Source organism: Agelaius tricolor, unplaced genomic scaffold, assembly GCF_023055355.1.
Source record: "Agelaius tricolor isolate 1412-34295 unplaced genomic scaffold, bAgeTri1.0.p SCAF_68, whole genome shotgun sequence".
Taxonomy (NCBI): Eukaryota; Metazoa; Chordata; class Aves; order Passeriformes; family Icteridae; genus Agelaius; species Agelaius tricolor.
This window is the reverse complement of record NW_027269328.1, coordinates 420,258-438,901: the sequence shown is the minus strand read 5'-3', so window position 1 is coordinate 438,901 and position 18,644 is coordinate 420,258. Positions and strand designations below refer to the sequence as shown.

At 67.2% G+C, this 18,644-nt stretch overlaps 1 protein-coding gene across 4 annotated transcripts in view; it reads left to right on the top strand.

The window, feature by feature from the left end:
- DNMT3A (DNA methyltransferase 3 alpha) overlaps positions 1–18,644 on the top strand; it is a 51,941-nt gene that overhangs the window by 8,600 nt on the left and 24,697 nt on the right. For 3 of the 4 annotated variants that reach the window (XM_071417180.1, XM_071417181.1, XM_071417184.1), the window contains exons 2-4: positions 1,113–1,281; positions 8,455–8,559; positions 16,106–16,430. In XM_071417180.1, coding sequence (XP_071273281.1) covers positions 1,213–1,281; positions 8,455–8,559; positions 16,106–16,430 — 499 coding nt within the window. In that variant the 5' untranslated portion in view covers positions 1,113–1,212. The remainder of the gene's footprint in view (positions 1–1,112; positions 1,282–8,454; positions 8,560–16,105; positions 16,431–18,644) is intronic. The other variant, XM_071417182.1, reaches the window with a different exon arrangement.

The following is an 18,644-nucleotide window of genomic DNA, read 5'->3' as shown; positions in this document are numbered from 1 at the left end:
GCCCCCACAGCGTGTCCTGCACCCCACACACCCTGCACCTGAAACCCTGCCCTGTGCCCCCACAGCGTGTCCTGCACCCCACACGCCCTGCACCCCAAACCCTGCCCTGTGCCCCCACAGCGTGTCCTGCACCCCACACACCCTGCACCTGAAACCCTGCCCTGTGCCCCCACAGCGTGTCCTGCACCCCACACGCCCTGCACCCCAAACCCTGCCCTGTGCCCCCACAGCGTGTCCTGCACCCCACACACCCTGCACCTGAAACCCTGCCCTGTGCCCCCACAGCGTGTCCTGCACCCCACACGCCCTGCACCCCAAACCCTGCCCTGTGCCCCCACAGCGTGTCCTGCACCCCACACGCCCTGCACCCCAAACCCTGCACCCCTTGTACCCCACTCTGCTTACAAGGTGCACAATGCACTCCAAAACATGCACTGGGCACCCCATGCTGTGCAAAGGGCACCCCACACTGAGCATCGGGTGCTGGGTGCCCTGCACCACACTATGCATCCTGTGCCCTGCACCCCGGACCCACAGCTGCACCCCACACCATGGGCCCTGTGCCCCAGAACTGCGCCCCATACCCTGCACCCCACACCATGGGCCCTGTGCCCTAGAGCTGCACCCCGCACCATGGGCACTGTGCCCCAGAGCTGCACCCTACACCCTGTGCCCCACACTGTGTACACTGTGCCCCACAGCTGCACCCCATGCCATGGGCCCAGCACTCCACACCATGGGCACTGTGCCCCACAGCTGCATCCCTGTGTGCTCCCCACACCTCACACCGTGCCCCCTGTGCCACACGCTGCACCCCATGCTGTGCACCCCTCACCCCACACTCCTCACCCCGCACCCCTCACCCACATCGTGCACCCCGCATCCTTGACCCTCACCCTGCATCCCCTGTTCCCCCTGTACCCCTGACCCTCACCCCGCAGCCCTGGCCGGGCTGGGCTGTTCTCGGGCACCGTGCGGGGCACTGGCGGGGCAGGAGCCCAGCCCGGCCGAGTCAAGGCTGTGGCACGTTAATAATTGCCGGGGCTGGGGCCGGGCCGGGGGCGGCGGGGCGGGAGCAGCCCCTGACCCGCGTCCCTCCGCTCTCCCCGCAGGGCCAGCAGCATCCAGGCAGCGGCGGGGGACGGCTGCGGGACCCTCCGAGCGCAGCGGGCTCCGCTCCGGTGCTGACAGGCGGCGGCCCCCGGCCCCACCATGCCGTCCAGCGGGAGCCTGGACACCGGCAGCCCCGCGCCCAGCCGCGAGGCGCTCGACACGCACAAGGTACGGCCCGGTCCCGCTCGCTACGGCCCGGTCCCGCTCCGGGGCTGTGGGGGCTCGGCGCATCCCGGGGGAGCGCGGCCCGGGAGCTCCGAGGCTCGGCTCCTTCCCGGCCCGGGAGCTCCGAGGCTCGGCTCCTTCCCGGCCCGGGGTTCCAGGGCTGGGCCCCTTCCCGACCTGGGGGCTCCGGGGCTCGGCTCCTTCCCGGCCCGGGGTTCTGGGGCTCGGCTCCTTCCCGGCCCTGGGGTTCCGGGGCTCGGCTCCTTCCCGGCCCTGGGGCTTCGGGGCTGGGCCCCTTCCCGACCTGGGGGCTCCGGGGCTCGGCTCCTTCCCGGCCGGCAGGAGAAGGGGGCGCGGGGCCCCCGGTGCCGCAGGGCGGAGGGGAACGGGGGAAGCGGGAGAGGCCTGAGCCACGGGCGGGCGGGATTAGCGAGGATTGAGCTATTCCTGGCGCTGGCAGCGCGGGGAGGGGATGGGGACACAGACCTGCTGTCACCTCCCGGCTGTGGGGAGAGCTGGGGCAAGGCGGCTCGCAGGGCGGGGGCGTCCCCAGGATGGGGGTGTCCCCAGGATGGGGGATGTCCCCAGGATGGGGGGTGTCCCCAGCAGGGCTGTGTCCCCAGGATGGGGGATGTCCCCAGGACGGGGGGTGTCCCCAGCAGGGCTGTGTCCCCAGGATGGGGGGTGTCCCCAGCAGGGCTGTGTCCCCAGGATGGGGGGTGTCCCCAGGATGGGGGGTGTCCCCAGCAGGGCTGTGTCCCCAGGATGGGGGGTGTCCCCAGGATGGGGGGTGTCCCCAGCAGGGCTGTGTCCCCAGGATGGGGGGTGTCCCCAGGATGGGGGGTGTCCCCAGCAGGGCTGTGTCCCCAGGATGGGGGGTGTCCCCAGGATGGGGGGTGTCCCCAGCAGGGCTGTGTCCCCAGGATGGGGGGTGTCCCCAGCAGGGCTGTGTCCCCAGCAGGGCTGTGTCCCCAGGATGGGGGGTGTCCCCAGGATGGGGGGTGTCCCCAGCAGGGCTGTATCCCCTGGATGGGGGTGTCCTGGCCCTGGAGTGTGTGCTGGGTTCATTCCCTGTGCCAGGCAGGATGCATGGTGGCCTGTAACCCTGGTGCCAGCCCTGCTCCCCCCTCGGGGGGTCCCGCCTGTTCCAGGGGTCCCTGCACCTCCTCCATGTGTGACACCAGGCTCAGGAGGGACACCAAGTACGTGCTGGGTCTGGGTGGCCACTCCCAGTGCCAGGGCTGGCAAGGCCGTGGCTCTTCCTGTGGGGCAGTGTCCAGTGGAGCAGGGCAGGGCTGGGCAGGGCGTGGGCACCGGGGCTGCGGCCAGCTGGACACCTGGACACCATCCCACTGCGGGCACAGCCAGGCCAGGGTCACATCCCCGTTCCTGTGACCATCCCACTGAGGGCACAGCCAGGCCAGGGTCACATCCCCATTCCTGTGACCGTCCCACTGAGGGCACAGCCAGGCCAGGGTCACATCCCCATTCCTGTGACCGTCCCACTGAGGGCACAGCCAGGCCAGGGTCACATCCCCATTCCTGTGACCGTCCCACTGAGGGCACAGCCAGGCCAGGGTCACATCCCCATTCCTGTGACTGTCCCACTGAGGGCACAGCCAGGCCAGGGTCACATCCCCATTCCTGTGACTGTCCCACTGAGGGCACGGCCAGGCCAGGGTCACATCCCCGTTCCTGTGACCACCTGGGTCACGCTGTGTCACACAGTGCTGCTCCCCATCCTGCAGCCATTGGTCCCGGTGGCCCGAGGGGCTGGGCCATGTGTGACCCATGGGATGTGGCTGTGTGTCCGTGTGTCCCCTGGGATGTGTCCGTGTGTCCCCTGGGATGCGTCCGTGTGTCCCCTGGGATGTGTCCGTGTGTCCATGGGATGTCCCCGTGTGTCCCTGGGATGTGCCCAACCCGTTCTTGGCACAGCTGTGGGCAGGGGTACCCCAGGGTCGTCGTGCCCTGCAGTGCTGCTGGCAGGAGCTGGGAGCGGGGTGGATGCGCAGCCCCTGTGCTTTGGGGTGGTTCTGGGGGCACAGGGGGCACAGGGCAGGGCTGGGGCAGTGCCCACTGCAGCCCAGTGCCCCTGGGAATGGGGCAGAGCCAGGGCAGTGCCCACTGCAGCCCAGTGCCCCTGGGAATGGGGCAGAGCCAGGGCAGTGCCTGCTGCAGCCTGGTATCCATGGGCACAGGGCAGAGCTGGGGCAGTGCCCACTGCAGCCTGGTGCCCATGGGCACAGGGCAGAGCTGGTGCAGTGCCTGCTGCAGCCTGGTATCCATGGGCACAGGGCAGAGCTGGGGCCGTGCCTGCTGCAGCCCGGTGCCCCCGCGAATGGGGCAGAGCTGGGGCAGTGCCCGCTGCAGCCCGGTGCCCCCAGTCCATGGCAGTGCCCGGCGCTGGCAGCAGCGCTCGGCCGGGCGCTGTCCCGGGCTGACCCCGCGGGATGCGGCGTCGCCTCCCCCGCGGGCACACGCCGAGGTCACGGTGCCGAGGCCGTCGCTGCCCGCGGGGCCGGCGCGGCCGAGCCTCCCCCGGCGCCTCCGGTCGGGCCCGTGCCGGTGGCTCCCGGCGGGGCCCAGCCCCGCTCCCGGCCGGGGCAGCTCTGCACAGCCGGGTCCGCCTGGGGCTGCGGGCCGGGCTGTGCTCCGGTACCGGGGAGCGGGGCTGTGCTCAAGTACTGGGGAACGGGGCTGTGCTGTCGGTACCGGGGGGCAGGGCTGGTACCGCGGATCGGGGCTGTGCTGGCGGTGCCTGGATCGGGGCTGTGCTGGCGATACCAGGAAGCAGGGCCGGTAACGTGGGCCAGGCTGTGCTCCAGTACCGCAGATCGGGGCTGTGCTCCGGTACCAGGGAGCGGGGCAGGTACCGCGGATCGGGGCTGTGCTGGCGATACCGGGAAGCAGGGCCGGTACCACAGATCGGGGCTGTGCTGTCAGTACCGGGGAGCGGGGCCGGTACCACAGATCGGGGCTGTGCTGTCAGTACCGGGGAGCGGGGCCGGTACCACGGATCGGGGCTGTGCTGTCAGTACCGGGGAGCGGGGCCGGTACCACGGATCGGGGCTGTGCTGTCAGTACCGGGGAGCGGGGCCGGTACCGCGGGCCAGGCTGTGCTCCGGTACCGGGGGGCAGGGCCGGTACCGCGGATCGGGGCTGTGCTGTCAGTACTGGGGAGCGGGGCTGGTACCATGGAGTGGAGCTGTGCTGGCGGTACCGGGGAGCGGGGCCGGTACCCGAGAGCGGGGCCAGTACCGGGGAGCAGAGCTGGAAGCTCACTCAGCACTGCGTCATGCCGCAGCCCGGCCTCCGTTCCCCCCGGGCTGTTGCTTGGCAGCGGAGCAGGAGCGGCACCGGGACGTGCCCGGAGCCCCGCGCCCCGGGGACGGGCACGGTGATGGATGGGCCGTGATGACTCAGCTGCCGCCGGGATGAGGCGGGCACCGAGGGGCTGCGGCGCCGGCCCCGCTGCCAGCCCGGGGGACAGAGCCCCCTCTGCCAGCCCTGGGCTGCACCCGCACTCCTGCCCTGCCTTTGGGGTCCCTGCTGTGCCCCCAGGAGGGTTCCTGGTCCTGACAGGTGCTGGGGGCATCTCCCTGGTTCCACAGCAGGGACCCTGCTGTCCCCACACCACGGCAGCCCTCGAGCCAGCTCTGCCCCTGCAGCTTTTCACCCTGGAGCCCCCCTGGCCTCTCTGGGTGCCCGCCAGCTGCATCCTCTCCTGGCCACGGGAGGCCTGGCACCCCCAAATCTTTCATGTACATCCACTAAATGCTGCCAGGGCCTGGATGAGGCCAGGGAGGGACAGCTGGCTGGGGCAGTGCCAGCAGCCAGGGTAGCACTGGGGCACAGGGACAGGTGCCAGGGTCTCCCCGGGGCTGCCCTGCACCCCTGGGTGCTGCCCTGCACCCCTGAGTGCTGCCCTGGCCTCGCAGCACAATGAGGCAAAGGGGGGATGGTGGGGCAGGAACCCCCAGAATCCCCTCAGGCACTTCTGCACCGGATGCTGCTGGATCTGGGATCCTGACACGGTCCTTGGAGCCGTCCCAAAACCTTCCAGCAGGATGCCATGTGCAGTGGGGCCCAGCCCTGGCTGAGGCTCTGCGTGCTGCGGTGTCTCCTGTCCTCATTCAGTGCTGGCAGTGCCAGCAGGTGCCAGGGCTGGGGGGTCCCTGCACAGGGCTGGGGGGTCCCTGCACAGGGCTGGGGGTCCCTGCACAGGGCTGGGGGGTCCTTGCAGAGCTGGGGGGTCCCTGCAGGGCTGGAGGGGTCTGGGCAGGGCCTGGAGGCTGCTCAGCCCCACAGGCAGGTGAGCAGGGCTGGGAGAAGCACAGTTCTGGAGGGACACCATGGGCCTGGGACAGAGCTGCACGTGGCTCCCGTGCATCCCACAGGCACCAGGACCAGGCAGGGCAGCTGAGTGTGGGGAGGGTGGCACAGAGGAGGCTGGTTTGGGGACCATGGCTGGGGGCACCAGAGCCACGGGGCACCAGAGCCATGGGGCACCACGGCCGTGGGGCACAGTGTGTCTCAGTGCCACGGGATTTTCATGCAGGACCCCCAGGGATGTTCCAGCTGCATCCCGAGGGCACAGCTGCCCAGCTTGGGGGCACAGGGCAGGAATGTGGCAGTGCTAGGGGCACAGGGCAGCACTGGGGGCACAGGGCAGGGATGTGGCAGTGTTGGGGTCACACAGCAGCACTGTGGCAGTGTTGGGGTCACACAGCAGCAGTGTGGCAGTATTAGGGTCACACAGCAGCAGTGTGGCAGTGTTGGGGTCACAGGGCAGGGATGTGGCAGTGTTGGGGTCACAGGGCAGGGATGTGGCAGTGTTGGGGTCACACAGCAGGGATGGGGCAGTATTAGGGTCACACAGCAGCACTGTGGCAGTGTTGGGGTCACAGGGCAGGGATGTGGCAGTGTTGGGGTCACACAGCAGCAGTGTGGCAGTATTAGGGTCACACAGCAGCAGTGTGGCAGTGTTGGGATCACACAGCAGCACTGTGGCAGTGTTAGGGTCACACAGCAGGGATGTGGCAGTATTAGGGTCACACAGCAGCAGTGTGACAGTGTTGGGGTCACACAGCAGCACGGTGGCAGTGTTGGGGTCACACAGCAGCAGTGTGGCAGTGTTGGGGTCACACAGCGGGGATGGGGCAGTGTTGGGGTCACACAGCAGCAGTGTGGCAGTGTTGGGGTCACACAGCAGCAGTGTGGCAGTGTTGGGGTCACACAGCAGGGATGGGGCAGTGTTGGGGTCACACAGCAGGGATGGGGCAGTGTTGGGGTCACACAGCAGCAGTGTGGCAGTGTTAGGGTCACACAGCAGCAGTGTGGCAGTGTTAGGGTCACACAGCAGCAGTATGGCAGTATTAGGGTCACACAGCAGCAGTGTGGCAGTATTAGGGTCACACAGCTGCGCTGTGGCAGTGTTGGGGTCACACAGCAGCAGTGTGGCAGTATTAGGGTCACACAGCAGCAGTGTGGCAGTGTTGGGGTCACACAGCAGCAGTGTGGCAGTGTTGGGGTCACACAGCAGCACTGTGGCAGTATTAGGGTCACACAGCAGCACTGTGGCACTGTTGGGGTCACACAGCAGCACTGTGGCAGTATTGGGGTCACACAGCAGGGATGTGGCACTGTTGGGGTCACACAGCAGCAGTGTGGCAGTGCTGTAGTCACACAGCAGCACTGTGGCAGTATTAGGGTCACACAGCAGCACTGTGGCAGTATTAGGGTCACACAGCAGCACTGTGGCAATATTAGGGTCACACAGCAGCACTGTGGCAGTGTTGGGGTCACACAGCAGCACTGTGGCAGTATTAGGGTCACACAGCAGCAGTATGGCAGTATTAGGGTCACACAGCAGCACTGTGGCAGTATTAGGGTCACACAGCAGCAGTGTGGCAGTGTTGGGGTCACACAGCAGCACTGTGGCAGTATTAGGGTCACACAACAGCAGTGTGGCAGTATTAGGGTCACACAGCAGCACTGTGGCAGTATTAGGGTCACACAGCAGCACTGTGGCAGCCCCAGCATGCAGGGCCGTGCTCCTGCCGGCGCTCTCTGCCTGCCAGCCCCATCCCCTCCCTGGCCTCTCCCTCAGCAGCCCCCGCCGGCCTCTCCTCCTTCCCCCGCTCCCCCTCCGCGGCCTCTTCCTGCTCGGCTGCTGCCGCCGCCGGGATCCGCTGGGGCTCAGGTGAATCCCACCCCGTGCCGGGGCCTGGCCCCCGTGCCCGCCGTGTGCCCGCGGTGCCCAGAGCGGGTACAGGCCCTCGGTGCTGGTGGCTGTGGGGGCACAGGGGCAGGGTCACTTCCCAGGCCTGTTCCTGCCGCGCCGCCATGCTGGCACATGCGTGCTGCCAGCACCAGGCTGGGCCACGGTGCCAGGGACAGGGCATGGGGCCCTGCCAGCTGCTCCTCTGGGGCACGGCAGGGTCCCCAAGGCAGGCACTGCCCGCTCCAGGCGTGTCCAGCTCCTGCTGCTGGGCCTGGTCCCCAGGGAGACTCATGGCTGCCCTCAGGCCCGTGCTGTGGGGTGCCCACAGGGTCCTGCTGCATTCTGTGGTGCAGGGTTTGGTGGGTGGCAACAGTGGCACATGTCCCGAGCCAGCCATGGCATGGTGGCACAGGGTCCTGCTGCATTCTGTGGTGCAGGGTTTGGTGGATGGCAACAGTGGCACATGTCCCAAGCCAGCCATGGCATGGTGACACAGGGCAGGACGGTCACCCTTCTGCGTTCCGTGGTGCAGGGTTTGGTGGGTGGCAGCAGTGGCACGTGTCCCGAGCCAGCCATGGCATGGTGGCACAGGGTCCTGCTGCATTCTGTGGTGCAGGGTTTGGTGGATGGCAGCAGTGGCACATGTCCCGAGCCAGCCATGGCACGGTGGCACAGGGCTGCTGGGGCTGTGCCACAGCCCAAGCGTGGCAGGAGCCACTGTCACCCTCCCGAGTGCCCTGGTGCTGCTGGTGCAGCCACTGTCACCCTCCCGAGTGCCCTGGTGCTGCTGGATCAGCCACTGTCACCCTCCCGAGTGCCCTGGTGCTGCCAGCCTGGCAATGCCACGATGCTCCCACCTGGGCAGGTGCCCATCCCAGGCTGTGCCCGCGGTGCCCATGACCCCGTGCCCTGCCTGGGGTGTGACCATCCTGTCTGTGTCTGGCCCACAGGGGGAAGAGGAGCCCGAGGAGAACCCGAGCAAGGAGGAGAAGCAGGAGCCAGGCACGCCCATGAGGAAGGCCGGGCGGCCCGGGAGGAAGCGCAAGCATGCCCAGGTGAGCCATGGGCACGGTGCCAGCTGGGGGCACTGCGTGTCCCCACAGGGCTGCATTGGTGACAGGCAGCTCCTGCCATGCCATGGGCTGCCCCGTGTGCCAGGGGGCCGAGGCAGAGGAGCCCCCAGGGCTGTCCCTCCCCTCCTGTGCCCTCCTGTGCCCGGGGGCACCGTCCTGCCCCGTGTGGCTCTGCTCCACCGAGCATTCACTCCCTGCCCGGGTGGCTCTGACCCTGGCCCCCCACCCTGGCAGCAGAGCCCCCCGAGGGTCTTCCTGGCTCCTGCCCATGGGTGATGCCCACCCAGCCCTCCAGGCTCGTTCAGCCCTCGCTGGGCCACGGGCACCGTGCCCACTGGGGTCAGCTGGGAGTCACAGGGTGTGCTGGGACAGGCCCCAGGGCTGAGGACACTCGTGGCTCATCCCTGCCAGCCCATGGTGTGTCCCAGTGGCACTGGGGAGCCACCTCCCTGCAGGATGCCCGGGTGGCACCTGGCTGCTGCCACGATGAATGCAGCGTGAGAGGAGGAGCAGCTCCTCTGCTGCTGAGGGCCCAGAGGGAAGGAGCCCTTGGTCTCCAGGCTTAGACAGTGTCCCCAGTCCTCATTCCCACAGGAGGGGACAGGGGGGTGACAAACAGGCCCAGGGTGATGAGTGGGCATGGGGAACGAGCAGGGCCTGGGGGACAAACAGAGCTGAGGCACCTTCATCCTTAGAAGGCTGCAAATCCTTTTTGGAGAAGCTTCTGGCAGCTGAAAGGGTTCATCCTGTGCTGGGACATTTCAGGTCTGAGCTGCCTGTCCCGATGGTCCCTGATTCCTGCTGTGCCTGTCCCTGACCCCTGTTCCCTGACCCCTGATCCCTGCCATGCCGGTGCCAGGGTCACAGCCATGTGTCACAGTGTCACCCGGGGCAGTGTCAGGGGCAGTGTCAGTGTCAGTGTCACCTGGGGCAGTGTCAGTGTCACCCGGGGCAGTGGCAGTGGCAGTGTCACACCCGGGGCAGTGTCAGTGTCAGTGTCCCCCGGGGCAGGGGCAGTGTCAGTGTCACTCGGGGCAGTGTCAGGGGCAGTGTCAGTGTCACCCGGGGCAGGGGCAGTGTCAGTGTCAGTGTCACACCCGGGGCAGTGTCAGGGGCAGTGTCAGTGTCACACCCGGGGCAGTGTCAGTGTCCCCGGGGCAGGGGCAGTGTCAGTGTCAGTGTCACTCGGGGCAGTGTCAGGGGCAGTGTCAGTGTCAGTGTCAGTGTCAGTGTCAGTGTCAGTGTTAGTGTCACACCTGGGGCAGTGTCACCCGGGGCAGTGTCAGTGTCCCCCAGGCAGTGTCAGTGTCAGTGTCCCCCGGGACAGGGGCAGTGTTAGTGTCAGTGTCACCGGGGCAGGGGCAGGGGCAGTGTCAGTGTCCCGCGGGGCAGTGTCAGTGTCACCCGGGGCAGTGTCAGGGGCAGTGTCAGGGGCAGTGTCAGTGTCACCCGGGATGGGGGCAGTGTCAGTGTCACCCGGGTTAGGGGCAGTGTCAGTGTCACCGGGGCAGTGTCAGTGTCCCCCGGGGCAGTGTCAGTGTCACCCGGGGCAGTGTCAGGGGCAGTGTCAGGGGCAGTGTCAGTGTCAGTGTCACCCGGGGCAGTGTCAGGGGCAGTGTCAGGGGCAGTGTCAGTGTCACCCGGGTTAGGGGCAGTGTCAGTGTCACCCGGGGCAGTGTCAGTGTCACCGGGGCGGGGCTGTGCTGGCCGGGTCACCGCGGGCCGGGAGGAGCGTGCGGGGCGGGGCAGCCGCTGCTGGGAGAACAATGCTGGCCCGGGAGCTGCTGGCCCGGGAGCAGCGGGGCCTGGGGGCCAGCGGGGCTCCGGTGTGACACCTGCAGGGAGGGCCCAGCACCCCGGCACCATGGGGGGATGGCAGCAGTGCCAGGGCAGTGGGCACATCCTGCCCAGAGCCAGGCTGAGTGCCCGTCCCTGTGTGCTCTGACAGTGCCCAGCTGTGCCAGGGCTGGGGCTGGGGCTGGTGCCAGACCTGTGCCAGTGCTGGGGCTGGTGCTGGTGCCAGAGCTGTGCCAGAGCTGGGGCTGGTGCCAGAGCTGTGCCAGAGCTGGGGCTGGTGCTGGGGCTGGTGCCAGAGTGGTGCCACAGCTGGGGCTGGTGCCAGAGTGGTGCTGGTGCTGGTGCCAGAGCTGTGCTAGAGCTGGTGCCCTTTGTCCAGCAGCTCCCGGTGCCAGCAGAGCAGAGCTGGCATGGCCAGCCCCAGGCAGTGCCAGGGCAGCCCCTGTGGACGTGAACCACTAAAAATCTCCTCCCTGAGGAGAGCCCGCTGTGCCAGGGGCACCGGGACAGGCTGAGGGCAGCTGGCACTGCCATGGGCACAGCCTGGCCCTGGGGGTGCCCAGCACCCGTGCCCAGGTGGGCAGGCAGTGCCTGAGGGGCCTTGCCCTGGTCAGTGCTGTGAGAGGGCACTGGGGGCTGGCAGGGGGCTGGCTGGGCACAGCCCCGTGGGGATGGGTGTCACAGTGTGGGTGAGCTGTGCCAGGCCGTGCTGGGCTGTGCCAGGCTGTGCCAGGCTGTCCTGTGCTGTGCCGAGCCATGCAGTGCCATGCAGTGCCATGCAGTGCCATGCAGTGCCTGCTGTGCCATGCTGTGCCATGCTGTGCCATGCTGTGCCAGCTGTGCCATGCTCAGCCATGCTGTGCCATGCTGTGCCAGCTGTGCCATGCTGTGCCATGCTGAGCCATGCTGTGCCATGCTGTGCCATGCTCAGCCATGCTCAGCCATGCTGTGCCATGCTGTGCCATGCTGTGCCAGCTGTGCCATGCTGTGCCAGCTGTGCCATGCTGTGCCAGCTGTGCCATGCTCAGCCATGCTGTGCCATGCTGTGCCAGCTGTGCCATGCTGTGCCATGCTGAGCCATGCTGTGCCATGCAGTGCCATGCTCAGCCATGCTCAGCCATGCTGTGCCATGCTGTGCCAGGCTGTGCCATGCTGTGCCATGCTGTGCCAGGCTGTGCCATGCTGTGCCATGCTCAGCCATGCTGTGCCATGCTGTGCCATGCTGTGCCAGCTGTGCCATGCTGTGCCACGCAGTGCCATGCAGTGCCATGCAGTGCCATGCTGTGCCATGCTCAGCCATGCTGTGCCAGCTGTGCCATGCTGTGCCATGCTCAGCCATGCTGTGCCATGCAGTGCCATGCTGTGCCATGCAGTGCCATGCTCAGCCATGCTGTGCCAGCTGTGCCATGCTGTGCCATGCTCAGCCATGCAGTGCCATGCTCAGCCATGCTGTGCCAGCTGTACCATGCTGTGCCATGCTGTGCCATGCTGTGCCAGCTGTACCATGCAGTGCCATGCTGTGCCAGCTGTACCATGCTGTGCCATGCAGTGCCATGCTCAGCCATGCAGTGCCATGCAGTGCCAAGCCATGCCATGGCTCCTGGACCAGCATCCCCAGTGCCAGCTGTGCCTGGCAGAGGGACACCCCTGTGGGCGACAGGGGCACCTTCCTTGGGCTGGGATGGGCACAAGAGTCCCCCAGCCCCAAGTGCCACCCCCATCATGCCCTCGGGGAGTGTCCCCAGTGTCACTTGGTGTCCCCAGGGCAGCGAGGAGGGCACAGGGAGTGTCCCCAGTGTCACTTGGTGTCCCCAGGGCAGCGAGGAGGGCACAGGGAGTGTCCCCAGTGTCACTTGGTGTCCCCAGGGCAGCAGGGAGGGCACAAGGAGTGTCCCCAGTGTCACTTGGTGTCCCCAGGGCAGTGGGGAGGGCTCAGGGAGTGTCCCCAGTGTCACTTGGTGTCCCCAGGGCAGCGAGGAGGGCACAAGGAGTGTCCCCAGTGTCACTTGGTGTCCCCAGGGCAGCAGGGAGGGCACGGGAGTGTCCCCAGTGTCACTTGGTGTCCCCAGGGCAGCGGGGAGGGCTCAGGCTGTGCAGAGCAGCCTCCTTGGCAGGGGCCCAGCCCAGGGGAGGGAGCAGCAGAAAGGCAGAGCTGGTTCCCAGGGCCTGGAGCTGCAGGAAGCTCCGGCTGGGTGGGCAGGAAGGGACAGCAGAGCCAGGAGGGGGACAGGGACAGGGACAGCAGGGCCAGGACGGGGACAGAGACAGGGACAGGGACAGGGACAGGGACAGAGACAGGGACAGAGACAGGGACAGGGACAGGGATGGGGACAGGGACGGGGACAGGGACAGAGACAGGGACAGGGACAGGGACGGGGACGGGGACAGGGACAGGGACAGGGACAGGGACAGGGACAGGGATGGGGACAGCAGGGCCAGGAGGGGGACAGGGACAGGGGCAGCAGGGCCAGGAAGGGGACAGGGACAGAGACAGGGACAAGGACAGGGACAGCAGAGCCAGGAGGAGAGCAGGGACAGGGACAGCAGGGCCAGGAGGGGGACAGGGACAGGGACAGCAGGGACAGGGACAGGGACAGGGACAGCAGGGCCAGGAGGGGGACAGGCCACCCCGGGTGGCTCCTGGTGAGCTGGGCTCCGGTCCTGGCGCAGGCAGGGTGCTGAGGTGCCAGGGCAGCCAGGGCAGCTGTGCAGGGCTGGCAGTGGTGTTGGCAGCGTGGCACGGATGGGGCCGTGCAGGGTGGGACAGTGTCCCTGTCCTGGCAGGGGACACGGTGACTGTCCTGCCCCAGGACCCCCTGCCCAGCACGGCTCCTATTGTCCACCCAGTCCCGGTGCCCAACGCCCGGCAGCACCCGGGGGAGCCTGTGCCAGGTGTGCCCAGCACCGCACAGAGCCTGAGACCCCGGGCCTGTGCCAGCGAGGGGCTGGGCTGAGCTCCCACAGCCTGCATGAACCCCACAGCCCACAGCATCCCACAGCATCCCTGAGCCCCACAGCATCCCTGAGCCCCACAGCCTCCCCAAACCCCACAGCATCCCTGAGCCCCACAGCTCCCCCAAACCCCACAGCATCCCCAAACCCCACAGCATCCCTGAGCCCCACAGCCTCCCCAAACCCCACAGCCTGCATGAACCCCACAGCCCACAGCATCCCACAGCATCCCTGAGCCCCACAGCCCACAGCATCCCACAGCATCCCTGAGCCCCACAGCATCCCTGAGCCCCACAGCCCCCAAAGCCCACAGCATCCCCCAACCCCACAGCCTCCCCAAACCCCACAGCCTGCCTGAACCCCACAGCCTCCCCAAACCCCACAGCCTCCCACAGCCTGCCTGAACCCCACAGCTCCCCCAAACCCCACAGCATCCCCAAACCCCACAGCCTGCCTGAACCCCACAGCATCCCACAGCCTGCCTGAACCCCACAGCCCTTATGAACCCCACAGCATCCCCAAACCCCACAGCCACCCTAAACCCCACAGTCCCCCTGAACCCCACACTCCCCCGGAACCCCACAGCCTCCCCAAAGCCCCCAGCTCCCCCAGAGCCCAGAGCCACCCCGAGTGTCCCAAACCCCACTCCTGCCCTGGAGCACAGCTCCGGCGTTCCCGTTCCCGTTTCCTGCCGTTTCCTCCCCACGGCCCCTGCGATTGTTCTCGGCACGGATGCGGCCCCGGCAGAGGCGGGAGCGGGGCCAGGGCTGCCGGGACCCCTCAGCTGCACGGGGAGTGACACCTGGGACCCCTCAGCTGCACGGGGAGTGGCACTGGGACCCTTCAGCTGCACGGGGAGTGACACTGGGACCCCTCAGGGACAAGGGGTGCAGCAGTGTCCAGGTTTGGGACTTGTCCTGGTTTGGGACCTGTCCTGGTCTGGGATCCATCCTGGTCTGGGACCCATCCTGGTTTGGGACCTGTTGTGGTTGAGGACCCATCCTGGTCTGAGACCCAACCCAGTTTAGGACCCATCCTGGTTTAGGACCTGTCCTGGTTTGGGGCCCATCCTGGTCTGGGACCTGTCCTGGGACCCATCCTGGTCTGGGACCCATCCCAGGCAGTGCACGGAGGGACAGGGCAATGGGGACAGGCCAGGGGGGACAGGCCAGGGGGACAGGCCAGGGGGGACAGGCCAGGGAGTCCCGTGCCCTGTGGCACCAGTCAGGGCCCTCAGGGAGGAAGCAGTGCCTGTCACCTGCCATCCCCCTGCAGCTTGTGCCCCAGTGCCAGCAGCCCCTGGCAGTGGGCAGCACTGTGGGCTCACACCAAGGCCCCCAGCTGGACCCTGTCCCCCCCTGGGCTGTCACCAAACGGGACACTGTGACACCTGTACTTCACTGGGGACAGGCAGGAAGGGTTCCCTGCCCACCGTGCCACCCTGGCATCACGCTGTGCCACCCTGGCATCACACTGTGCCACCGTGGCATCATGCTATGCCACCCTGGCATCATGCTGTGCCACCCTGGCATCACGCTGTGCCACCCTGGCATCACCCTGTGCCACCCTGGCATCACGCTGTGCCACCCTGGCATCACCCTGTGCTGTGGGACAGCACCAGGGCCACCAGGAGGGAGTGGCAGCAGCTCCAGGGTCTGTCTGGGGTGCTCAGGGCTGGGCTGGGCTGGGCTGGGCTGTGCCTGTCACACGCACCCACACTTGTCTCATACACCTGTCACACACACACACACCTGTCACACACACACACACCTGTCACACACAGACCTGTCACACACACACCCATCACACACACACACACCTGTCACATACACACACCTGTCACACACACACACACCTGTCACACACAGACCTGTCACACACACACACCTGTCACACACACACACACCTGTCACACACAGACCTGTCACACACACACCCATCACACACACACACACCTGTCACATACACCTGTCACACACACACACACCTGTCACATACACACACCTGTCACACACACACCTGTCACACACACACACCTGTCACACACACACACCTGGCACATACACACCTGGCACACACACACACCTGGCACATACACACACCTGTCACACACACACACACCTGTCACATCTCTCACACACAGACACCTGTCACACACCTGTCACACACACATTTCTCACATACACCTCTCTCACATACACACACCTCTGTCACATACACACGTGTGTCACACACCTGTCACATACACACACCTGTCTCTCTCACACACATCCCTGTGTGTTTGACACTCCTGAGAGTGCCATGGTGGGGTGTCCTGGTCCTCAGGGTGACATAGCAGCGTGTCCTGCTCATGAGGCAGTCACACCCATGTGTCCTGGCCCTGGGGCTGCTCTCCTGCTCATGAGGACATGGTCATGACACACCCACGTGTCCTGGCTGCTGTGACACCGTGTCCTGGTCCCAGGGTCCCTTTGGCAGGCAGCACCTGTCACACCTGGCACACCCGAGGTGGGACTGGGTGTCCTGGTGCCAGCAGCAGCACCTGGCACACCTGGCACACCTGGCATGGAGGAGGTGGGGCTGGGTGTCCTGGTGCCAGCAGCAGCACCTGGCACACCTGGCACACCTGGCATGGAGGAGGTGGGGCTGGGTGTCCTGGTGCCAGCAGCAGCACCTGGCACACCTGGCACACCCGAGGTGGGGCTGGCCCTTCTCAGCACCATGTGCTGCTGTCCCCCGCCCCGTGCCATCACCAAGCGCAGCTCTTCCCCCCTCCCAGCAGGCGGAGAGCAGTGACACCCCCAAGGACACGGCGGCCGTCCCCAAGTGCCCCCCGGCGTGCCCCGAGGCCAGCCCCGCCGAGCCGCTGCCCAACGGGGACGTGGAGGGCGATGCCGAGGAGGCCGGGGGCAGCCCCAAGGGCGGCCGGCCCGAGGAGGACGAGGCGGAGAGCCTGGCGGACGGGGAGGCGGGGCGGGCGCTGGAGAACGGCCGCTGCACGCCCAAGGAGGGGCTGGACGCGCCCGCCGACGAGGGCGACATGGCCCCCTCCGACCCCCAGAAGAAACGCGGCAGGAGGAAACTCCTGGAGGGAGCAGAGAAAGGTGAGAGCGAAGCCAGGGGGGCTCCCTGCTCTCCAGGGGGCGGCCCCCGGGGACACCAGAGACCCCCAGAGACCCCCAGAGACCCCCAGAGATTCCCAGAGACCCCCAGAGATCCCCAGAGATCCCCAGCTCCACAGGGACCCCAGAGATCCCCAGAGACCCCCAGCTCCACAGGGACCCCCAGAGACCCCCAGAGATCCCCAGAGATTCCCAGCTCCACAGGGACCCTCAGGGACCTCCAGGGACCACCAGGGACCCGAGGGACCCTCAACCCCTCAGGGACCCTAGCCCCTCAGTGACCCCCAGCCCCCAGGGACGCCCAGAGATCCCCAGCCTCTCAGGGACCCCCAGCCCCACAGAGACCCCCAGCCGTTAAGGACTCCCGGCCCCACAGGAACCCTCAGCCCCCCAAGGACCCCCAGAGCCCCCCAGCCCCTCAGGGACCCCCAGCCCCGGTGTGACACCTGCAGGGAGGGCTCTGACACCTGCAGGGAGGGGTGTGCAGGTGAGTCCCAGTGTGACACCTGCAGGGAGGGCTGTGCAGGTGAGCCTGGGGACAGGAGCACAGGTCACAGCACGGGCTGGACCCAGGTGGTCCCTCTGGACCCCAGAACAGTCTTCTCAGCATTCCCAGCTCTGGCACTGGGGCCTTCCTGACTGGAATCATCAAAGACTGACCGGCCATGCTGAGCCAGGGAGGGCCCGGATGGACAGGGAGCTGGGATGGAGCTGAAATAGGCTGGGATGGAGCTGGAAAAGGCAGGGATGGCTGGAAGAGGCTGGGATGGAGCTGGAAGAGGCTGGGATGGAGCTGGGACATCCCAGGATGGAGCTCAAGAGGCTGGCATGGCTGGGGTGGGCAGGGATGGGGCTGGTAGAGTCAGGGATGGAGCTGAAATAGGCTGGGACGGAACTGGGGCAGGCAGGGATGGCTGAGCCCAGCTGGGATGGAGCTGGAAGAGGCAGGGATGGCTGGGACAGGCAGGCTTGGAGCTGGAAGAGGCAGGGATGGCTGGAACAGGCAGGGATGGCTGGGACAGGCTGGGATGGAGCTGGAAGAGGCAGGGATGGAACTGGAATAGGCTGGGACAGAACTGGGGCAGGCAGGGATGGCTGAGCCCAGCTGGGATGGAGCTGGCAGAGGCAGGGATGTCTGGGACAGGCTGGGATGGCTGGGACAGGCTGGGATGCAGCCGGCAGAGGCAGGGATGGCTGGAACAGGCTGGGATGGCTGGACAGGCTGGGATGGCTGGGATGGCTGGAACAGGCTGGGATGCAGCCGGCAGAGGCAGGGATGGCTGGGACAGGCTGGGATGCAGCCGGCAGAGGCAGGGATGGCTGGGACAGGCTGGGATGGCTGGGACAGGCTGGGATGGAGCTGGGACAGGCAGGGATGCAGCCGGCAGAGGCAGGGATGGCTGGGACAGGCTGGGATGGCCGGGACAGGCTGGGATGCAGCCGGCAGAGGCTGGGATGGCTGGAACAGGCTGGGATGGCTGGGACAGGCTGGGATGGAGCTGGGACAGGCAGGGATGCAGCCGGCAGAGGCTGGGATGGCTGGGACAGGCTGGGATGCAGCCGGCAGAGGCAGGGCTGGCTGGATGCATGCACGGATGAGCCGCACGCTGCAGATGCTGCCGCAGTCACGAGGCGCAGCCGCAGCCGCACTCGGGGGGAGCGGGGGCGGCCCCGGGCAGCCCCGGGGCAAACGGACCCGGCCGAGGCTGCGGGAACGGGGCTGCGGTGTGCGAGCGATGCCGGGACCCGGGCAGAGCTTGAGGCTGCCGGGAGAGAGCTCCATCCATCCCTCCATACCTCCATCCCTGCCTCCATCCCTGCCTCCCTCCATCCATCCCTCCATCCCTCCATCCCTGCCTCCATCCCTGCCTGCCTCCATCCATCCGTCCCTCCATCCCTGCCTCCCTCCCTGCCTCCATCCCTCCCTCCATCCATCCCAGTGTCACACTGTGCCACCCCAGGGTCTGTGCCAGCTGCAGGGCACCATCCCAGTGTCACACAGGGTCTGTGCCAGCTGCAGGGCACCATCCCAGTGTCACCCTGTGCCACCCCAGTGCCCATGCCCACTGCAGGGCACCATCCCAGTGTCACCCTGTGCCACCCCAGTGCCCGTGCCAGCTGCAGGGCACCATCCCAATGTCACACAGGGCCACCCCAGTGCCCGTGCCAGCCTGTGGGGCACCATCCCAGTGTCAC